At 42.5% G+C, this 22850-nt stretch overlaps 1 protein-coding gene across 2 annotated transcripts in view; it reads left to right on the top strand.

Annotated features, from left to right (window-relative positions):
• The window catches only part of fgf14 (fibroblast growth factor 14), a 106587-nt gene that overhangs the window by 65887 nt on the left and 17850 nt on the right, over positions 1–22850 (top strand). For both annotated transcript variants that reach the window (XM_053877101.1, XM_053877102.1), the window contains exons 2-3: positions 6952–7062; positions 10156–10259. In XM_053877101.1, the coding sequence (XP_053733076.1) occupies positions 6952–7062; positions 10156–10259 (215 nt within the window). The remainder of the gene's footprint in view (positions 1–6951; positions 7063–10155; positions 10260–22850) is intronic.

Below are 22850 nucleotides of genomic sequence, written 5' to 3'. Positions count from 1 at the left end.
CAAAATAACATTAGCATTAAATGGATTTATGTAAAAATAAAAATAAAAATAAAAAAGATTGATGCACTAATCTATCATGATACTTGATGGTGTGATACTGTATTGATATTTTAAGGATATTTATGCTGGAAATGTATTAAATAAACACATTGTTATGTTAATGTTTTTTAGTTTATTGAAGCTTCAACACTACAGCCCCGACGTAGCATTACGGCTAACGTGGAATGAATGGATACTGCACAGACTGTTGAGATGTTTTTCCTTTAAAATACTGGCTCTAGTGAACAAATATAGTTGGATTAGATTCTAATATTAATATAATATAGTGTATCATCGTACTTACGGTACTGCAATGCATGGTGGTGTATTATACTGTAATATATACGTAGATACGTATTGTAGCGCCAAATTCCTGCCAATATACAGCCCTACTTGGTAGTTGTGTTGAGACCAGAAGATTTATGGAACATTTTTTCAGTGCTAGAACACGTTACACTCTGTTAATAACCTGTTGAACCAAGCAGGGATGGACTAAGGAAGTGACCCTAAGACCAATGACACTCAGCACGACTATAGTCGTGTGACCACAATCTTTTCACGTCACTTTTGGTGTTCTTCATTTAATGAAAGAAAAACAACCGGAATCCCTTCATGTGCTCATTCTAGTATATACTGGAGGTGGAGACAAGAACTGCTCCGTTCCCTTTAGAGCACTTTCCTATGTAGATAAAATTCTAATTCACAAACCAATCACCATATTCTTTTAAACATTTTTACACAGTTTGATCGATGAGAAGCAAAACACAGAGTCACTTTTCAATATTTCTCTTCCAATTATATTCCCCTAAGAAAAAAAGGAAAGAGGACGATAAGGTGCGGTCGCCCACTGCATCTCCCACATACAGCAGCAGCGCGTGATCTCCACCCTTTGACTTTCATTATCTGGATAGATTAGATCCTTCAACAATCAAACCGCATCATAAAGATCAGGCAGATAGACGGCGGCTCACGCTTGATGTGGAAATCAATTTGAACTGAAGGCTGTAATACAAGAGGAAATCTCGACAAGAGGCGCCTCATCAGTCGGCTCTGGGAGCTGTTGTATCCGACGTGTTATTGTCGAGCTGTCATTGTTGTTGATATGCAAGGAGCGCAGGGGAGGCGGCCGAGAGCGCCGCTGCTTCTTTCTTTCTTTTTTTTTTTTTTTTCTTGATCAAGGTTTCAGTGACAACAAGGAGGAAGATAGAAAGGAATCTCCCTCCAAGTAAAGCCCATTCCTCTTGAGCAGAATCACCAAAGTAGGTCAAGTCGAGCTGACAGTCTTGGAGCAGTAAACAGTGTGTAACAGAGTTGAATTACAAAAACATCAAAATAGTCACAGTACAAAATTAATTAAAATAAATAATTGCCACAATTAAGCAGCGTGGCGCTGCGATAAAACGTCTCGCTCTTTGGCGCCCCATTAAGATTTTTACTCCGCTCCGCGTTTCACTACCACCGAGCAGCGAGCTGAGCCGGTGTGCCCAAGCTTTTTAGTGCTGCCTTCCTGCACCGGCTGTTAGTACAGGAGATGATCTATTTTTACCAACCTCATGTCAGTTGTTATGAACATGTGAAGGAGACCGCATTTGAAACAGGGATGTTTGGTGCTGAAAGAGAAGTTTGAGAAGACAGTAAGTTAAAGAAAAAAAAGATTTTATTTTAGAAATAGAATTTGTTTTCAAAACTTTAGATGATTTCTGCCAGGGACGGAATGTTCTTTTCTCAAAGTTATTGTGAGAGTGTTGTACACTGTAGAAGGGAGGATTTAGGGAGAGAGTTTCAAATGTGAGTGGATCTAGGAGGAGAACCTGACGAAGAAGAGGGAAGCTGTGGACAGAAGTTTGGAAGGTGAAGAAGAGAGTTCAGGCAGGGAGGAGAAGCCACAGTTTTTCTCCCTGAAACTCAGCGAGCAGAGTTAGAAGCCTCAGAGTGGATGATACTGAGGTTGTTATTTGGAAAGGAGTGTGTCAGAGGAACAGCTCAAGTTTGGATTAAAAGCGAGGGATGGTTTGGACACATGAAGAGGAGAGACAGTGTTGGAGAAAGGAATTTAACGGTGGGAAAAGAGGAAGACCTCTGATGTGGTTCAGTGGTGTGATCACATGAGGAGTGACCAGTGAGGATGAAGGTGAAGGACTTGCAGCTGCGACACCTGATGGGAAACAGGAGAAGGAAAATCTGACCAGGTAGATACGACGTTCTGAGATTCATAATGGAATATCATGTATGACGTGTTGGACCTCCTCCACCCTCTGTGTGTTTTTATTAGTCAGTCAATGTTACATTTTTTATTTTACTTTCTGTGATTTCCATTACTCTATTATGATTCACATTGTTTTATTTATGACCATTTATACTAGATACTTTTTATATTGCACTTTCTTTTACAGCTCATTTTCATTGATTTTCATTTAAAATCATTGGATGGAAACACCATGAAAGTTTCTTCAGTTTTTGATTTCACTTAATAATAAATATATTCATTTAATGTTTAATATTATTATATTAATATAATAATTTCAAAAGCGTTGTATTTAATTCATCTCACCTCTACACATTACAAACTAGAAAGTGACAGTGAAGATGCTTTATTTTCATAAATAGTCGGCACATATTTTACATATTTTCAAAGAAGAACTGTTTAAGTTGATTCTGCGCAGCCTTTGTTTTGATCTAATTAAAACAGATCTGAGCATTAGATGTCTAAATTCATTCATTTGATGAAAGAAACTAAAATGGAATCTCTATTTTGAGTCTGTTTGTAATTTTTTCAGCTACGGCCCAATAACTGCATGTAATCATGTTTCGGGAAAATTAATGAAACACAACCCGCCGCTGTTTAATTAGACCTTTGTGAAACTGGAGAAACAAGAGTTTGTTGCGTTCGTGAGCGTCGGATGTCGAGCAGGCGAAAGTGCGGGGCTACGCTTCTGAACCTGAGCTGAGAAGGATCGGAGTCTCCATGTTTGGGAGTGAATGGAGCAGATTTGGTGTGTGGAAGCAGATTAGAGGAGCTGGAGTTTGAAAGTGGAGGAGAAACAGCCATTTTTGTGCGAGTGTGTGTGTGTGTGTGAGTGTGATATACTGTCTGCTGGGTGTCCCGAGGGAGGGCGTCGAGAGTTGCATGATTTATAGCGCGATGGTGAAGCCAAGTTCACCTCCTCACACACAGACGGAGGGTATTTTCTCTGGGGCAGCAACCAGTTATGCAGGTTTAATTATTACAGATTACCCTCCGACCACTGATCTGTCTTCCAGATCAATTCCACTCCCACACATTGTTTAAACGCAGCTGATCAAAGGCCTTTATCGACCGCACCTTTGGCCAACTTTGTGTGAAATGGATCTGGCCGCCCGCTTTAATGATAAAAAAATCCATATGGAAATGTGCCTTTTCTACACTTTTCTGTCTCCAACTTGTAAGTGTGGTTTTCTCATCCGCCTCTTGGGTGTTTAAATTTGAATTCTTGCATATTTAACTGAAGATTTTACACACTGTACTTGGTGGAGTGGTACTCCTTCATAAATTCTGTGAATGGCTCAAAGTGGGTTTGGAGTTGTAAAAGGCTCCATCTGTGTGTAAATCAGCCGACATTAGCCAGAGAAGGGAAGTCGGCACCAGTGACAAATTCATCGGAAAAATCACACCGACAGTTTTGTGAGTGTTGTTCACTCGCCAGATTTTGTCACTGTGGCTGTTCTGCGGTCGAGCAGAGGGACTCGCTGAGGAAACATCTTTTATTTTGTTTAATGGAAGATGAATTACCAGCCTGTGCCAGAAGCAAAACTACCAATCAGATTTGGAGGGTAAATCTTATTGGATGTCCATTTTCACACGGTCCACGACTGCACCTTCAAAGTGACCCAACCATCAACATCAGAATTAAAAAGAATAAGTTTTCATTTCGTGTATACAAAATACAGTGGTACCTCGATTCTCCACCACAATCCGTTCCAGACGGCCGTTCGAGAAGCGAATTGTTCGAAATCTGAATCGATTTTTCCCATTACAATGAATGGAAAAAGAAATAATGCGTTCCAAGCCTTAAAATAGTCTTTTGTAGGAGTGAATGTAGAGTGTCTGCTGCAGGTGGCTGTTCCTCTATGTGTGTGGCCGCTGCATGTGGGAGGGGTTGCCGAGTGAGTGACGTCTCTCCAGAAGTGAAGAGGTGCCCGGTGCGTGTCCAGCTCTGAATGTGCGCTTCTGTGCAGTTTGGCTGTGACAAAGTCATAAACCAAGTCACGCTCTGTCCCAGACTAGCCTCATCCCTGTCCCAGCTCCAGCCCACAACAGGACATCAAACCCTGGAGTGTGCGCTCCAGCCTCGGAGGTGTGGAGAACGAGCACCTCCCCTGTGACACTCTACTCTAAAGGTTTTACACCTCAATATGAAGAAAAAACAGTCAGTAAATGTAGCTAACGTCTGCATACAGAGGCTGCGTTATACACAATAACAAAGCGCATCGTGGGTCAGATGATCGGTCTGCACACGTTATGTTTTTTCTGGCTTTTTTCGAGTGCGTTTGAAATCTGAAGCAAAAAAATCTCGAAACTTTTGTTCGAACTCCGACTTTTTGGAATTCCGGGACGTTCGAAAACCGAGGTACCACTGTAATTCAATACAATTCCGATTCCGATATGGTGATTCTGACAAGGTTCTCATAAGTGGGTCAAACACCATCGCTGTATTATGACGTCATCGGTGCTCTGAAGCAGTGGAAGAAGCGGCAATATCCGAGAATAATGACCCATTTGTCAATGGTTTTTAAGGAAGAAGAGCAGGTCCATGTAAACAAAGAACTTTTTTATTCCCACCACGTCGTTGTGGAAGCAGCGACTCTGACTACTGTGAGAGGTTGAAGTGTGTTCACAGAGAGGACGACAGTATTGAACGGTAACGTAAATGTAACGTAAAACTCTCAGACTCAGAAGGGTCAACAGTGCAAAACAAAATGAGGTTGGGTAACTTACTCGGTCTTTAACCAGTGAGTATTGACGCCTCCTCACCCATGTTTTGATATGTTGCCGTTTGTTTATATTGGAAAACCCTGGGCATTTGCAGATGGTTTCAAAACCTGTTTGAGGCAAACTTTTAAGGCAAAATAATCCTGTAAAGCAGCTAAACGCAGATGGTTGCCAATCGTCTTTCATTCTTTAAACTTACTTCACCTATTTCTTATGAGGCTCTTCATCTTTTGGTTCGAATGGAACCAGTCGTGCTATATCTATCCTTGGCGTCACAGAGGCTCCTTTCCAGTTCTGATTTAGAAATAGATTTACACTTATTTAGTGTTGTAACGCCACAGAACCAGCTTTGTAGACGAGTTCATCCTGTACATTTATGCGTCGCTCCTTCAAGTTTCACTGCCTCATGTGACTTTGACTGGGACGAAGGCACAGTAGGAGTCTACTGGTCCACATGAATGGGTGGTACGTGGACTGGCTGAAAGGTTTCAGGACAACGGTCATAATAGTAGGGGTTCTCTACACTTGACTTGTGTGTTTGTGGTGATATTTAAATTTTGCAGAAATTTGTTTATGCAAATGATGCGGTATAACTAAATAATTTAAAGTTTGATGGAGTGACTTACGCTTGATCTCTCTGTGCCTTCTATGCAATTCAAATCTGTATTTCTGTTCCTGCTCATCAGAGATAAGCAACTCAATTTGGTTATGTTAGTTCAGCTAACTGCTATGATTGAAATGAGAATTTTGGAGTGTTGAACATCACATTTGCGAGCCAGATGTTAATTGCAGTCTGTTCCAGATCAGTGATTGGAAATAAAACTATTAACTTCAATCGATTTATTCCTACATTTATTCGGAATAGTTCAGAGTCACTGGAGCACCAGGGAGGGCACTGTGCCGACAGCGGTCTTGACTCAGGTCCAAGGTGACCCCCGTCTTTGCATCGATTATTTTTCTGTCTTCTTTCTCAAACACATCCAAAGCTCTCTGTAGTTGTCTCTCGGGAAGTGTCCGCTCCAAATATCTGAAGGACACTGATGGGTTGAGATCAGTCCCTGGTCAGAGGGAAATGGAACCTTGCCTGTGGAGTTGAACTCTGTCCATATGGGGAACAAATGAAGTTGTTGCTGAGGAAGAGGCAGCCGCACATGTGACCAATGACACAGTAGAAGATGGGGAAAATAGTCACTCTGAAGTAGCAGTTCCAAGGACTTGGTTTGTTGGAGAAATGCTGGAGAATTTGACTCAGTTAGAGCTCAATTGAATTGACACTTCAGAAGTGACTTGCAGTGGAGAAACATGTGACTCCTTAGGACCTTTGACTACAGGCAAGTGGGAATTGAACCCTTCACTTATAGGAAGACTGTCTCTGTCCCTTAACAGAGGGACCACAAACATGTTCTTTCCGTGTGACTTGGTTAATGAGTTCAAGGGGGGCTCCGGACCCCCTACATCTACTGCCCTAAAAAAAACTAGCGATGGTGGAGGAAGAAAGCAGGAACCCAGAGAGCGAACTGTCATGTCATGAGCGACGTGTGACAGAGTTGTCTGCCTGACTAATGCAGCATTTTCTGGTTGATATATTTCTGTAAGAAGTCTGGTGTCCCACTGCTGAGTGACTCGGCTGCCTCACTGACAAGTTATTTACAGAGGTTGCTGCTAATTCCCTCTTCGGGACAGATTAAAGGTGCCAAGCTCAAAAGCTGCGTCATCTCACGGGACATGGGTGGGGGGGGGGGGGAGGGAGCTTGTGGGTTCAGAGTTGGAGTCTGGTGGCCAGAGATGAATTTTGTTGTCTATAATTGGACGGCCCCGGCGCGCAGCTGCCTCCTTGGCTGCCAAAGTTGTCTGTTTGATTTTGAAATGTTTGACTTCATGTAACTGTGTGGTGAATGTGTGATTTGAAACGGCCCTCACGGTTTCATCCTTCTCCTCCACAGATCCCCAGCTCAAGGGTATAGTGACCAGGTTATATTGCAGGCAGGGATACTACTTGCAAATGAATCCCGATGGCTCTCTTGATGGGACCAAGGATGACAGCAGTAATTCCTGTAAGTACCATGAGTGTGCACTGTTGTGTGTCGTGGCCTAAATAATCCTCACCTTTCACAACCCAGCAGATGATGGCGGCGACTAAAAAACCTGATCCAAAGAACGATGCCATCGGGCTCTTTATCCAGAAAAAATATTTCCTTTGGCCTGCTGTAGTTTGATTTTACATAAATAGGGGTCAATGTAAATCAAACAAAAGTGAGTACATTATACTGCTTTATGAATAAACAAAATTATTTCACTATTACCGCCCCACTCAAAAACTGCATGATGTTTTTGCAAAATGTTTGCTGGTGTTTCAGCAACTCAAAAGACAGATAAAAAAAAAATACTGTGTTGTTGTCAATGACAATCTTGATCCAGGGATCTTTTTAGAAGAAGAAAGAGAAGAGAGAGCTGCAGCACAACTTCCACTCCGGAATGCTACGTCTACCTGCTGTCCCATTGTGCTCATAACATAACACATGCTAAAAAAAGATATTGAATTATGTAAATATAAAAACATACATGATTAAAAACAGGTGAAAATGATGAGGTTTCGCCAGCGTACTTCATTTGTTGCTAAAGTATTAGAGCACCACCCATAGGCCTGGCATGTGTCCTACACGGACCTGAACCAAGAATGAGTAACTCTCTCATCCCTCCTCTATGACGTCACATATCGACGGGTGTCATGTAGACTTTTTTGTCCAATGTTGACGTCAGTCTTCCATGGTGCATGCTCGCGTGTTAAGCTTGCAGTTGACTCATATTTTTCTGCTCTCGTGGCATTTGCAGATGCCACAAGCTTCACCTGACTACCCAGCTAAAATAGCAGTTAAGGAAAGGGTTAAGACATGGGGTAACACTCCTTACGTTTCCGAAGGCACAACAAAATTTGATGTGAGAATGGCAGAACATGTCATACATCCTTATAAGTCTTCCTTAAGAGTCCACCTTAACAGGCTTCCTTCAGGAGAAGACTTCTCCTAAACTGATGATGAGGTAGCGCTGTCATTCCTCGACATCTCAAAGCCCAATCGTGACCTTCATTGTTCTTGAATGCCAGGAATGCAGCAGGAGGGTAAACATTTGATTTTGAGAACCCTAAAGCGTCATAAGGCTGACATCTATGCCAACTTTGGGCGCAAAACTTGACATTCAAACGGTGAAAATGTGACACCTCTGCTTTAAGGCACGTAATATGAAACACAGGAAACTGTGGTCTGGTATGACCCCTGAAATGAGCGTAGTTTGGCGGAGGTCTGCGCTCTCTTTTCCAGTAAAATCTTGTGATATGCCAGCAGAAAACATTGAATCCATTTTCATGTATTTGCAGCTGTGGCGTTCATTTATGCTGCGTGAGAGTGGGTGGTCACTCTAAACCGCCCCTGGCGTCGTTCTCATCTGTCAGCCTCGGGAGCTGAGACGTCTTCCCAAATGGCAGCTCCAGAATCACAATCATTTGTCCAGAGAGTGGGGCTGCAGCAGGAAAGCGCTGGGTTAATGGCAAGAAAATGGTATTATTAGCTCCTTCTGCCACGTCGTCTCTGCTCTGAGCTCCAGGCCACGTTGTTAATTCGATACGAGAGCCTGATGCTAATGCCGACCTCACACTTCCCGACGTGTCGCCAAGACCCGTCAGCATGTCAAATCACTCCGGCTGTGAAACAGCGGGAAACACGGAAAAAAGACTGCACTGGAAATATTTCACATCATTAAAATTTCAACATCAAGTCAACTGTTGCTGCTGACTGGTAATTTGCCAAAAGCCACCGATGCGGCGCCACACAACCTGCCAATAGCAGTTACTGAGAGGGTCAGCGCACGGTGTCATGTGTTCACTGTAATTCCTCACTTAATGTCACTGAGCTGGTCGTTCTTGTTGTTCGTCACTGGAGCGACAACAATTACCGGCTGTGGCCCCGGGGCCGCGCAGGCTGCTCCGTCCCGCTTCAAGTAGGTCATGAAAGGAAACTACAGATTTAAAATGACATCCCTAACTCCTGATTTTGTTGTTTTTTTTCTTTTATATTTCAGTTTAATGCCTCACGTCGTACTTCACCATTTTGTATATATACAGTATCAACTGTATACATCAGCCAAAAATACTATTTCATTTTATGTATGAATATTTTGAATACTTTCATTAAAACGTATGAAAAAAGTTAAACAAAAATTATACACTATCATTTATATATTTTAAAATGTTATCACATATATATATAAAATTTTAATAAATGATGTAATTGTAATTTTGACTGCAGATTTTGCATTCCATCAGCTCTTTTCTTTCTTTTTTTTTTTTAAATTGTCATTACACAGTTTGTATTAAGCATTGATCATGTTTTGTTTTTGGTGTTTCATTTTTTTTCATTTTCCTGTTTTGACATATAACTTCTATGGATATATTTATAATAGTTCTAACATTTTTTTCTTATTTTTTTCCAGTTAGTTATAGGATCCATATTTAAATTGATTTCAATTTTAATTTAAAAAAAAATATTATTATATTTCACCATTTTAACTTCATCTTCATTTATCAAAAAGGATTGCGTGTTTCAAATTCCCTGTTTTGTTTTGCATTGCTAATCTCTATGAAAATTTAAATCGCTTGAATATTACAAAGTATACTTGAAATATATTACTGGCACTGAGACAGAATGCAAAATGATTATATCTGAGGAGAAAAAAAGTTTATCATCTCGCCACCAGTTTCATCTTCTCCTGTTGCCCCATAATAAAATTAATAGCTCCCCGAGCGCGAGCCCAAACAGACTGCCGGAAAAACAAAAGGGCCATTAAATCCACTTTGCACCAGTGGCCTCTCTGACTCGCGTTTTACAAATTTCATTACCAGTTGGTTGGTTCTGTGGGTGGCGGACGCTACGCTAGGCTAGTCACGTTCACCAGCCTTGCGGCGATTCATCTTCTGAGATTACCCAACGCAGCGGCTGCATTATCTATGCTGCGCGAGGCATTAATGATGGGCAGCTCGATTTTGGGTGACGGAACACCCATGTGTTTGATGTAACGGTCGTATCTGTAAATAGTTATTGTGTTTGATGACGTTTTCATTGATGTGTCATTTGCTCGGGTGTTTTGTTTTTCAGCATTGTTCAACCTTATTCCTGTGGGCCTCCGAGTCGTCGCCATTCAGTCGGTGAAGACAGGGTTATACATCGCCATGAACGGAGAGGGCCATCTCTACTCATCGGTGAGCACGCCATTCTCCCCTTTGCCACATTAAAAGCACATTTTTTCTCACGTTTTAGATGTCAGATAGTCATGAGAGCTATTCAAGTCTGACGTGAGGGGCCGTCGAGCCAAAAGAAGAATAGGATTTAGACAAAGTATATATTTGATGGGAAAAAAAATACAGTATATATATAAAAAAAATGGAAAGCTTGACAAAATGTTGTTTGGAAGGATACAAATTCAAATAATTCCGGACTATGGCATGCGCTGGAATATTAGTTGGTGGATCTGCAGACACGCAGGCGAAAACAGCTCATTTTGAGAGCTTTAAGGTCTATAAAATGCCTGTGATTTCATCGGTTTGAGGCGACAAGGCTCAATATTTTGGCAGCATGATGTTCTTTAGCCTGTAAAAAGCTCTATACTAGGCTTCAGATTGTGACAAAAAAGTAGTGTCTAATACTTATATTCTGGAAATGTAATTTCCATATACATATATTTTAACTGTAAATCATAAAAAATGCAGACAAAACATGTAAATATGAGTGTCAATAACAAGTCACGAGCCATAACACAAAGAAACATTTAGTAGCGATGAAATACATTGTATGCCGTGAAAAACAAACAATAAATCATGTTTTCAGGCTGATTTGCGACGAGAGACGCGGCGAGGGTGATGTGACCATGAAACATTGCCGTGACATAAGAAGCTCATGGAGCGGCACGTCATGTTTCATGTGTCAGAACCATTATGTTTAATGTATTGCACCGTATAGAGCGTAACATTGATGGCTGGTTTCATGTCCTGTTTATTTAAAAAAAAAAACTGACCCGAAAACACGATGTTTTTCTACATTTAAATATGTAATAGTAGTGATGAATGTGATATTGGTTTTTAAATATTGGAGGCTAATTTTAGCGTGAACTTTCTCTCTTAGGTGCCAATGAACTTGCTTCCCTTCGCCACCACTTATAAATGCAGTCTTATTTACTTCTTTTTTATCTATTTATTTAGAGAATTCCAGATGAATTGACAGTCATGAGAGCAACTGTTGAGGTGCACTTTAAATTGCAGTTGAATTAAATTATTAGCCGATATTTAAAGATCCTGCTGGCCACATACAGTGACTTGGTGGGTTCAGACTTGTTCACCGAGACTTGAGCTTGACCCATTTAAACATTATATTTTCTTTAGTTTTCAATGCTTTGCAGAAAACGTTCAAACTGAAAATCCAACAATGACACGTTCATGGACCCAATTCGGGGGCTATGAAGCTGCTCCAGGTTTGTGAGTTTGATTCTTGAGTGCCTATCTGTGTGGAGCTCTTGCATTGGTTTCCTCAGGCACTCCGCTTTCCTCCATGCATATTCGGAGGTTCATTGATAAAGAAATGTAATTACGTTTTTCGCCCAAAGTCACTGGGACAGTCTCCAGCCCCATGTGACCCCCATTTGAGAATGAGTGGAGGGGAATGAATGAATGAGTGTGTGAGACAAAGTTATCACAAGAGGCACTGCTGCTCAGCCTGAGCGCCCCCCCACCCCCGATGTTCTGCCGGAAAGTTTATGGCTTTATTAACCACCAGTGACCCAACTGGAAGCGGTCTGTTAAAAGCATCTGTGATGTTGATGATGTTGGATGCCAGGGCCCGCTGCTTGTTATTGACATCATGACGAAGCATCTCCAGCAGGCGGGACAGCCGAGGGGGCGATTAGACCTCCCCCAGTTGAGACTTCAGCTGCGGCCTGTCGTCTCTTAGTCATGAGAATCAATCTGCGGCAGGAACATCGGGAGATGTTCCCCTCTTAGACAAGAGGATCCATCAGAATCACTGTCTGTCCTTACTTCCTCCATCCTCGCTCTCCTAATCTTTAAAGGGCAGAGACAGGAGCGCTATCGTTCCCTCAATTCATTTCCTGGGAGAGTTCGAGCGGCCTCTCGTTGTGCCAAGCGCCGCTATCCCTCCCTCAATCGTCTCCACTGTAATCACCGCTCCACTCAAGCCATGGAATGGAATTCATTGGCGAGGATTGACCTAGAATGATATGGATTTGGCCGAGGACCTGCACCGTGGGGATTATGATTCAACATATATACACAGAGGCCGATGTAAAGCGCGCAGGGAGATTTAATCTGCTCAATTTTGTCGATTGCTTGTTGTGTTTCGCCGGCAGCAGCGCCATCAAATATTCACAGAAACCTTCCAGTTTTCCGTCCCTGCATCTGGAGTGTTTTAACATTCTATAGTAGTTTGAACTGACTAGATTCAATAAGAGATGGATGTTCTGCTTCAGCCAACGGCCTCACAGAAGACTCGCATGTGAGCTTTATTCTCATTCATTGGTGGTCTTTATCAAGACCTCGACCTGTGGAATTACTGCAGACTTCAGTGGAGTCTATAAAGAATGCATTAGTCTTTTGAAGACTGGAAAAGGCCACTAATAAAACCAACATTAAATGCATTATTCCATAGGTAGGCGAATGAACGTTATTATTCGGTTTACTCCGAACTGAAGGAGATGTCTTCCTCCCCGCAGGAGCACAGACCTCCGCCAAGCAGCTCATTTTCACTCAATTATTGTGTTTTTTTTTCGTGGTAGAACTGCACTACTTTTATTTCATCTGTATATATATATATATATATATATATATATATATATATATATTAGCATTTGAAATATAGTTGATTGCAATGATTTCTATCGGACAGAAGGTGGCAGCAGTGGTCTGGAAGTCACTGGAACAACGTGAAACCGTATTTAGAACCCACTAGAATTAAATCTCATTATCAATATTTACAGAATATTTTGCTAACAGACAGACAGACAGTGACCAACGGTAACATGCCATCCTTGTGTATTAGAAAATCTGCCCCATTTCATGGACATTAAAACACAGAACCAGGCTTCATTTGTCATGTATAGATTTTCTGTATTTTCTGACTGTGAGGAGGCTAATGTTTGTGACAATGATTTTTAGATCATCGCTGACAATATTGCACCCCTGCCCTGTCTGTCATTTTCTTGTTGTTTGACTCAAAATGCATTTCTTGACCCAAAGCCATCGATGCATTTTATCGGACAGAATAACAAGAGACTCCCAAACCAATGCTTAGCTTTATCTTAGATCTTTTATCTTAGAATCTTCTGTGCTTGGAAGGTATCTTGTGGAAAAGAAGGGTCGCCGTGTTAAAACCCTCTAGTCACCCGCAGCTCCCAGCAAATTCAAACCTGATAACCGTCCACGCGTCTGTTATACTGCTGCTCTGCAAGCTGCCATTTCCCTGCGCCCTCTCTTCTGCAAATGCTCCCTTTATTGCAGAGGCTCCTGCGTTTGTCAAATTCAATCATTATGAAACACAAAAGCCTTCTGGATAATCACTGCTGGTCTGGAGCCACTGACAAAAGCTGCTTCCCAAACACTGGCCACTTAGCTAATGAAGGCTACTGAGGTAAACGTTTAAGTAAAGATTTGATCTAATTGAGAAGGTTTTTCTTGTATGCATGTCAGGCATAATAACTGTGTAATAATAACAGTCTCCCTGGTATTAGGCAGGTGGCGGGGCACAGGTGAAGATGCCGAGGTTCTCGTTGGGAGTCACAATGGGGTATAAGATTGTAAGTGAGTACAGCAATGGGACGTGTTGAAGTGGGAGACATGACTGTTGAAGATGCAGAGATGAGTGAGGGTCACGGGTGTGGTCTACCACATGGCAGACCAAGATAGGGTGAGGGAAGATCGCATTTTTCAGTCTTCCGTAGTCTGTGGTGCTGTAGTTGAAACCGAGTCAAAGACGAGTCCGAATCAAGACTTGGATTGGAGCAGGCTGAGACTAATGATTGGCGTGAAACCAAGACTGAGGTCACACTGAATGCAGAATAGATACGCCTAAGTCACATATTTGTCACATAGACACACACATTTATTTCTTTGGTCTTGGTCTTGGGCCCTTAAAGTCTTGGTCTCTGTATGTTCTGGTCTTGCGTTCGGTGGTCTCAACTACAACACTGGTGGTCAGCCACGATCAACTGTGTCTCAAGGATGAGAAAGTACATCGCAGCGAACCTGAAACAAGTTGTAAAGTTTGTGGAGCGTGGAGCTCCAAGGCAATGAAACTGAACCTTGGCTGGAGAGAGAACTGACATTGTCTGGTGCAGGGTGCTTTCTCTGGCACTTCATTCGCCTGCTGGGGTCCATGTTGTTTAGCTTAAGTTTGTATCAATACTGGGTTCATAAAAATGTGGCCTGCCAGCAACTGTTATAAACATCTAAAGAACTGATCACATTTTTGGAGTCTTTTCTGAGCTTAAATAGAGTTTTTAAATGTTTGTTTTTTCCCCTCTAAATAGCCTTTAATATGCTAGAAGTTATTATATTATTTCAGCTTTTCCCCACTGGCGTGTTTTCCACATTCGTGTGTGCAGAGACGTAACTTCCAGGTCCTTTATTGTGGAGTGTTTTTCTGCTCCGTCCCTCAGGCAGAAGTTGGTAAAGTGCCTGACACAAAGGTTGAGGCAGCGTGTTCTTTAAGCACCGCTTGCCCTGTTCCTCTCGTCTCTCAGCTGATCAGCTCTATTTGCAGCTTATTTCTGGGCTAATGGAGGCGCCGCCGCGGACCTCGGCCATCAAGCCGCCCACTTCAAGGTCTCTTTCTGCTCGTTAGTCTGAGAATTACTCTGGTAATGGCAGCCTTGTAAGATGTTCGTCCTCCTGGCCGCTTCCTCCCATCTTGTTCTGTTCCTCTTCCTTAAGAAAGAAGCAGGCTTTGCTCCCATTATCACTTTGGTTCTTCGGTAAGTGGAGACCTCCCGCTCGACCTTTTCCACCCATTAGGTGCGTGTGATTGCAGTGTACTTCCGTTTCTCCAAAACTTCTCTGAAGGTTGCGCTGAACGCTTTGCCCAGAGTTACGATAAAAGGCCTTTTGTCAGTTCCCTTTCGCCACATTTAAGTCAAAAATCCTTCTTCTCCTTTTCACGCGCTTTCAGAATGAAAGGTCAGTGAACGCAACACGGGCCAACAACAATAGTTTTAGCAGATATTTAAGGTTAAATCCACTTTACAAATGGAAATCAATGATAAACACACGTACCCACGTCACTCGCCTTTTCTCTTTCGGGGATGTAACGTGATAATGTGAGACTTTTTATCTCTCCAGCAGCATGAAAAGACTCTTCTGTCTTTCAGTTGTATAAATGGGAAGCGGCACCAGGGTCTGTGCTAGTGTATCATATTCTTTTGTGCGGGTCACGAAGGCGCATTGAGCGACTCTAAAGAAGGAGATACCATCAAAGTTAGTGTGCAGCCGGCACAAAGGACACCCCGAGGAACAAAGGGGAGTTCAATCATCTCACTCTTTTTCAAGCAGCTGCCTTTCTTTCTGAGCCAATAAACCCTGGACTAATTTCTCTGCCAGGCCCTGGATCTGGTGCTAAATCAAAATAAAGCCTGAAGAAATTTGTTCAGAAAAGTAGGGCAACAAGGTGTGAAAACAAGAATGTACTTTTTTTTTTGCTTGTATCACACTTCGAATAGCGAAAATGTATAATTAAATGTGTGCATTTGTTATAAGTTGTGTTTTGATATTTAACCGTAAATGATAAGTCACTACTTTTTTCTTGTGATCTGAACCCTGCTGCTTATATGTGGCTGATATATGGATTTTTACGGGCAAACATGCTTCACTCTGCTAAAATATTCAGCCTTGTGACATTAAGCCACTGAAATACAGGCGTTTTATTTACATAAAAAGTGGATGTGTGGGCCAGAACAGATCATTTTGAATAAAACATGTCACTAGTTTAATTTATATTGGCAGCATGATTTGAGTTTGAAACACTGCAGAGTTTGTTTCATGAGTCAGTCTCCATGCTGGAGCCCGTTTTCAAAACTAGTTTAGAAGTGATGCATTTTTAAGCCGGGTGCACCACTGACCTTTCTACGGCGCTAACAGCACCACTGCACCCGCGGCTTATAGACCGATGCGGCTTGAACAATGGATGAACAAGATCTATTTAAATTTAGTGGGTACGGCTAATATTCCAGTCTACTCTCGAGTCCTCTTCAGAAGGATTATAGTGACATTTTTTCTGAGCTGTTGGTATCAGGACCCTGAGCAGATGAATGGTGCGGTTGTGGATCGAAGACGTATTTGAAGGATTCATTGTCAGGGGACTGAAAAACAGAACAACACATTGGTAACAGTACAAGGAGGGAAATATTTGGGGTGGAATCCACCTTCTCCTTTGCTCCTACCGTGTGTGCAAAGCAGGGAGGTTCTGGACCGCCGCTGAACTAGAGGGGTTTGTTGTCTCTTATGTAGATTTTTGCTGCCGTAATGTTCTTCCTGGTGGTCTGCCGTGATCAGGACGCTTTAGATTGGTCTAATTTAGACAGGGTTTGTGAGTTAAATCTGCCTCATTACAGAAAGAGGATGGCGATTGCCTCATTTCAGATCGCTCCTGCAGGCGCTCCTTTGCTTTCCACTTTCATGAAGATGTTTCTTGTGTAACAATGAGCCTCGGCCGCCCATGATCCTGTGGCAGGTTCACACGTCGACTACTGTTGACAGCTTCAGAGCAGGAACAGCCCACATGAGCTGTTGTTTTTGGCAGCAAAGGCAGCAGTTTTAGGGAGATGCGTCGGATCTCGGCCGATCTTTCTCAGCAGCATTGTGCTGTTGACGTGTAAAGAAAGAAGTCTGATGTTTAACAAACCGTAGCAAGATGGTTATCATAACACAAAGCTGAAATTATTAAGTGCATTTGACATGGAAGTGAAAGGGATTTGTCTTTTCTGTCCTTGTTATTCAGGCCACTCCAGTCCCTCTGGTGTAAAGGTTAAGTATCTCATGGTTAGCTGGGCTTCTTTAGAGTGAAACCCCGGCTCTTTGACTTCACTCGTCTTTATCAGGAACCTGCACTTGTTAGTGTTACCTTTTATGATCGGCAAATTGACTTCCCACATCGCCAGAGTGACCCTCTGAAAGAAGAAATCCTCGGCAGCTCCGGCTTCAGCTTGTTAGAGGCAGTCGCCGAGTAAACACAGGAGACCGAGGGCATCTGTTTACTGTGGCATGAATGCTCGTTGTGAGGGCTCCTTCAGTTTGCATCAGCGTGAAAGCAGGGATGGGAAAATAGAAAAGAGCAGCTTTCTCACTGGTTGGTGGTGTGAAACCGAGAGTCCTTTGAGAGCTTTCGAACCAAAGGAAAAAAAAAGGGGTTTTATTATTCTGGTATTTTTTCCAACATTCTTATTCATCTTTCCATCCTCTCAGGCCACTTTTACAATGCTGCTTTCAAATGCTGCGCCTGTTAAGAGAGACTCTGAAGGATGACCTCAGCTACACTTACAAATCCACCTACGCTGGATATTAAAAGACCTTTTCTGTTCACATTCTCATGTGTTTCTGGTTGCTTTTCAGAGCTTTACTGTGAAGCCAGCGAAATGTATTTTGACAAGACGTTTTAATTCATTTATTTTACTGCTACCAGGTCATGCACAAAGTGTCTCCGCAGACGCACAAAAAACAAATTAATAATATTTCACATTATTTGAAAGAATAAATTTGAATCCCGGCATGTTCTTTTTCGTCATTCAGAACTTACCACCAGCTGTGGGGTTATCTACTCTCTGAGTGAGGCATTATCTTGCTTCGATTTATTTCTTTTTGCTAAGCTAATAGCTGTATGAACTACATTTAACTGTGTGTAGCCCCAAAGAAAGTCTTTCACCCGACACCTTGAGGTGACTATATATGTGTGTGTGAGAGCGAGACCTACACAGATGGCTTAGTGTGAACATGTTTTACAGGTTTTGACTGTAAACCTGTCGCCAGTAAAACCCCCCTCAGCAAGGTGTTATGGTATACGATAGGATACATGTCATATAAGGCGCATCACAAATAACAACCAACTAAGCACATAAACATTTGCAACCTGTGGGATGACTATTATTATTATCTTTTTCTCCAAAAACAGAGTCCCGCCAGTAGGATAAACATATGATTTGGTCTTGTTTGGGTGCCCCCTGTTGGACGCAGCAAGACTTTTATTCTGCACAAGGGCGGCCACATACACAAACCACCTCCCACCTACAGAGAAACATCAGTTACCTCTGTAAGTCTTTGGACACTGGGAGGAAACCAGCATCCATAAATCAGTAACAAAGCCACCCTGCCACAACTATCCATAAATCTGGTGTGAAAAAAAAAAATCCTCCCCACGGTTATAGAGTTATTTAGCTGTAATTCCACCAGGGGCCAATCCCGGCTGAGGTGGAGGTGTCTCATTATTTCTAAAGTGTTGATCCCTCACGCCGTTCACACGGCGCTGGTGTGAGGAGTGATGGCAGGCGTGAGGGTGGGAGGCGGAGCAGCTTCATGCATTAATGAACAACAAGGTCGGAGGTAGATGTGGACATTGGGGGGCCGTTGGTCAGCGGTGCTAAGAATAGCCCGGCCAGACGCCTAATTGCTGTTATTAATGACCTCTTAACGGCTGTGAAATAAAGCTTTTAATGAAGCCAAACCGCTTGATAAACAAGCTTTTACTAAATCATCTGGTTCCTACCAGTGGATAGCAAGATAAAGACGACTATTTGGGCACTAAAGCTGAATTTCACTCCTCTATATCCAGCTTAAATGAGCCTGGAGTTATATCCTAAACCTGGCTGCATTCTTTAGTCTGTGTTCATGTGCTGCTCGTAGTACCAGACGCGCTTGTTCCTTTGTAATTGTTTGCCTATTGTGTGAATGTCAAGCACGCAGCAAATACAAATTGAGCGGCCGCGCGCTCGGAGCCTCAAGAGCAGCTCAGTGTAATCTGCCAATGAGCAGCAGTGGTCTGAGGGCATGTTCAGCCTCAAGTCATTCTGATCCACTTAGTCTCCAAACACTGATACAAGATTAGACGTATTTACACGTCTTCCCTCAAATGGATTGACTTTTAATTAGATTTATGTTCATGCCGCTGCATTTGAATCTGCTCTATCGCGCTCTGTAATGTGTTGGAAACCATCTGTGGTGAGTACAGAGGCAGCCACTGCTGTGTAGCATGCTAAATAAAACTGTCTTTTTTGACCAGGTTTAATCTGCATTCTACTTTTAATGGAACTTTAAAGTAACACCAGTTGTTGCAGTGCATTATGGGAATTACAACTGGAGTCATGGCTGTATTGTTAGCGTTATTGATTAGCATTTGGTAGTTAGCCAGTCGAGGCTGCTTGTGCATCTGTTTTCTCTGTGCGTTGCATGAGCGTTTTGGCATTGGATCTAACGCAGTCTAGTCAGAGTGGTTCCACATCAATTGATTTCAGCAATGCCACTAAATGTAAGCGTCATAGTGTCTGTTTATCAAGCAAATTTCTGTCCAGCCAATCAGCTGAGTCGATGCAAAAGAGACAAATGTGGTGAGGATTGATCGGTTGTGGGCTGGTGATGCAAACACGAGGTATATAGCCTGTACAGCCTCCAAGATGCCTCCTTTGTGAGGTGCGCTGTGTCGCTGAAGGGAGGCCAAAAGACATGCTGGAAACCTACCGAACAAAATGGACCTTTTTGGTTTTACAGTTGTGTTGATTTTTCAGCTCCTGAGTGTAGGAGCTCAATTTAGCTTCTGAAGTCCTTGGTGGATTCTAACAGCACAGCCATGATGTAGCAGGCTGTCCAACTCTTCAGGGGGGCTCCTCTCTGCTGCTTGAAACCGGCTGCTCCAAGGCCCGACCTGGGAAGGCAACTCAAGTTCCCGACCCTTGTAGATTCCTCTTCTCTCTGCCCTGACAGGGTGTCAATATCACAGCTAGTGGCACGACTGAGATGACGGTCCCATGGGAGGATTGGAAGGCGACAGCTCTAGGCGCTAGAGGGGCTAAATAGCTGAACTCATGGAGCGGCCCAAAAGCCTGTTATGAGCCAGTCAAACAGAGGACTGCAGGGGAGGAATGGCACAGAGAACATCCTCCAGACTGCAGAAAGGTCCTCTCGGTGGCTGTGGTGTGCAACAGCTGGGGATTGCTTGCCCCCTGCTGGGTCACCCAGGTGAAGGTGTGTCATGATTCAAGGCCTGAAAGACCCCAGGTTTATCACCGATAATGTGTATGACCGAAAAATACTGCCATATACGTGATATCCAAACCTAAAAGATGCCTGATATGAGATCAAGGAAGCCATTTCAAAGTTTTCTATGGCAATTCCCCGGTTAGAAAGTGTTTTAACTTTGGCTCCCTCAGCTCAGTTTAGGCTTCTTTCCCATTCAAGTTTTCTAATGAGCATTAGAGCCAAGTGCTGCGCAGAACAATTTAAACAGTGAGCAAAGGCCGCCGTGCAATAAAACCTGATCCTGCCTCTCCTGACACTGCGCAAGACATTAGTCATCTTCAGCTTGCCACCGCATCTCCTTTCTGTGGCCTCTTTTTCCAGTTTAAAAATATATAATTTTGAGAGACAAAGTACTGCAGATTATTGACAACTGAGGTTTTTATTTCCAAATGTTGGTGATGACAAAGTAATACTGTATATTCCTGAAGTGAGAAAATATTGTGTAAATCTCATGCTCGTGTGTCAAACTTCTTTCAAAATTCAAGTTTGTTGAAGAAGTCCCTGTTAACTATTGTAAGAAGAAGCGTGTCAGTGACTAGCTTCATCATAGACCCACAAAACGTTCATGCAATTCTGCATCATGCTTCATATCACACTTCCTTTTACCTTCAATTTTTTGCCCAATTTTCCAGATAAAGATTTGTAATAGCCACTTGCTAGCCTGTCAGAGGACAAAGCTTGATCTAGATTGTGTTACGCTAAAATCCCTCGGAAGAACTAGGCCACATAAAATGACTCGGTGGGATGGATATGGCCCCTGAGCCTTGTGTTTGACACACACAATGAAGGATTACATGCTGACGAAATGACTACATGACTATATGGGATTGAAAGATTTAACCACAGTGCTAGTTATTTAGCGGCATCCATCTAAGAACCAAGAAAAACGGTATTTTATTTTTGATTCTAGCACGTTTCTTGGCTCCATCCACGGACATTCTCTTCAAATGGCCCATTTCAGGAGCGAGATGATTTATTCGGACATGCAGACGCCGCACCTCTCGATACACGTTTAAGTCGACAATCTTTTTCAGGGCGAAAAAAAAACCGGCGACCTTTAAGGTTCCCCTTCGTTTCCTTGGATCAAAGTGTGTCTGCTTCAACAAAGAGGAATGTTTTTCATTGCGTGACGGTGTTCCGCTGGCCTGCAGGTGTAATAGCGGTAGTCCTCTGATTTTCGCCACAAGAATCCTTCTTCCTTTTCCAATTTTCTCTGATGAAATGAAGGGAAGGTTTTATGAAGCTCTGAACCCCTGGAGTTGAAAAATCAATACCGCTAGAGTTCGAAAGAGAGATAGTAAATCATCAAAAACATTTTCTTTCATTCTCCAGACGATCTCAGCCAATCTCACTCCGTTTTTTCCCCAATTAATCCACAACCTTTTTTCATGCAGTTGAAAAAAAAACACTATTCTGCTCGCAGTCAGGAAGCAAGAATCAAGAAGGACTTTTGGAAATAAGAAATTAAATTGGAGTGCTTCTCACAATCAATGTTTTAAAATGTTTTCACAAGTGGAAAAACATTGATTTGCTTGAGTCACTTTTGCTTGTTAGCCAAAGATGGACGAGTTCTCTCCAACAGCACTCAATCCAGTCCATTCTTATTTGTTTCCCAATTACTTTGTGGGCTAACACTGGCTATATAAAGTGTCCAACTAGAGGCCTGGGGGCCAAAACTTTTAAATAACAGTATCCAACACTAGGTTTCCCATTAAAGTTTTCTGTGTTTTCAGACAGGACCGTAAATGTCAACAAAATAATCCCAAGATGTTCAAGGTGAATATCGATGGGAGGCAGTCCAATAACAGCCGGAGCTTTAAAGCAAACACCTGTGTGACTTTATGGTGAAGGAGTACAATTCCAAGTGCCCCATAATATTCCCTGAAAATCCCAACACAGATTGTTCATTGCTGCAGGTGTAAAACGGGAGACCAGAGGCTGATCATAGTTTGAGGGAAATTATGTGCACTTGTCATAACCAAAATCCCAAACCAACTGACTCGGTATTGGAGAGCTCAAAAAAAGTGCTTGTTTTGTCTTTGATAACAGCCTTGTGGTGTCAGTTGGAAAGGTGTCTTTTGAGGGACGAGCAGTGATGTCACTTGTAACTCTCTTGCCCAACGAAACAGGATGAGCTGCGACATGTGACACGCAAACAGAGGCTTTCACGGTTCCCAAAAAAGGAAGGTGTTGATTCTAAATTGGCCAAATTATTGTACATAATATGATAGCTATAGAATATCTGGAAACAAAGAATCTTTGCAAAATTCCTTGTGAAAACATTGTTGAGTCCAGACTGTTCTATAGGCAGAAGGTAGAAGGTAGAAGCTGTTCGTAAGTAAAGACTAGTGGCGACACCTGACCATGCTTTGCCGTGCACTCTTTCTCATGGGTGTGAAATCTCACCGCATTTGACTCCTTATTTCTCAGATATCTGAGCTACCGTCCTTCTCTTGAAGAGTATACCACTCCTCTGCACTGAAGATAGTCGCATCTATCGCTACAATGGGTCAT

This window comes from Synchiropus splendidus, chromosome 10, assembly GCF_027744825.2.
Source record: "Synchiropus splendidus isolate RoL2022-P1 chromosome 10, RoL_Sspl_1.0, whole genome shotgun sequence".
In the NCBI taxonomy this organism is placed as follows: Eukaryota; Metazoa; Chordata; class Actinopteri; order Syngnathiformes; family Callionymidae; genus Synchiropus; species Synchiropus splendidus.
The sequence above is the reverse complement of the archived record's forward strand: the minus strand, read 5'-3'. Positions and strand labels throughout refer to the sequence as shown.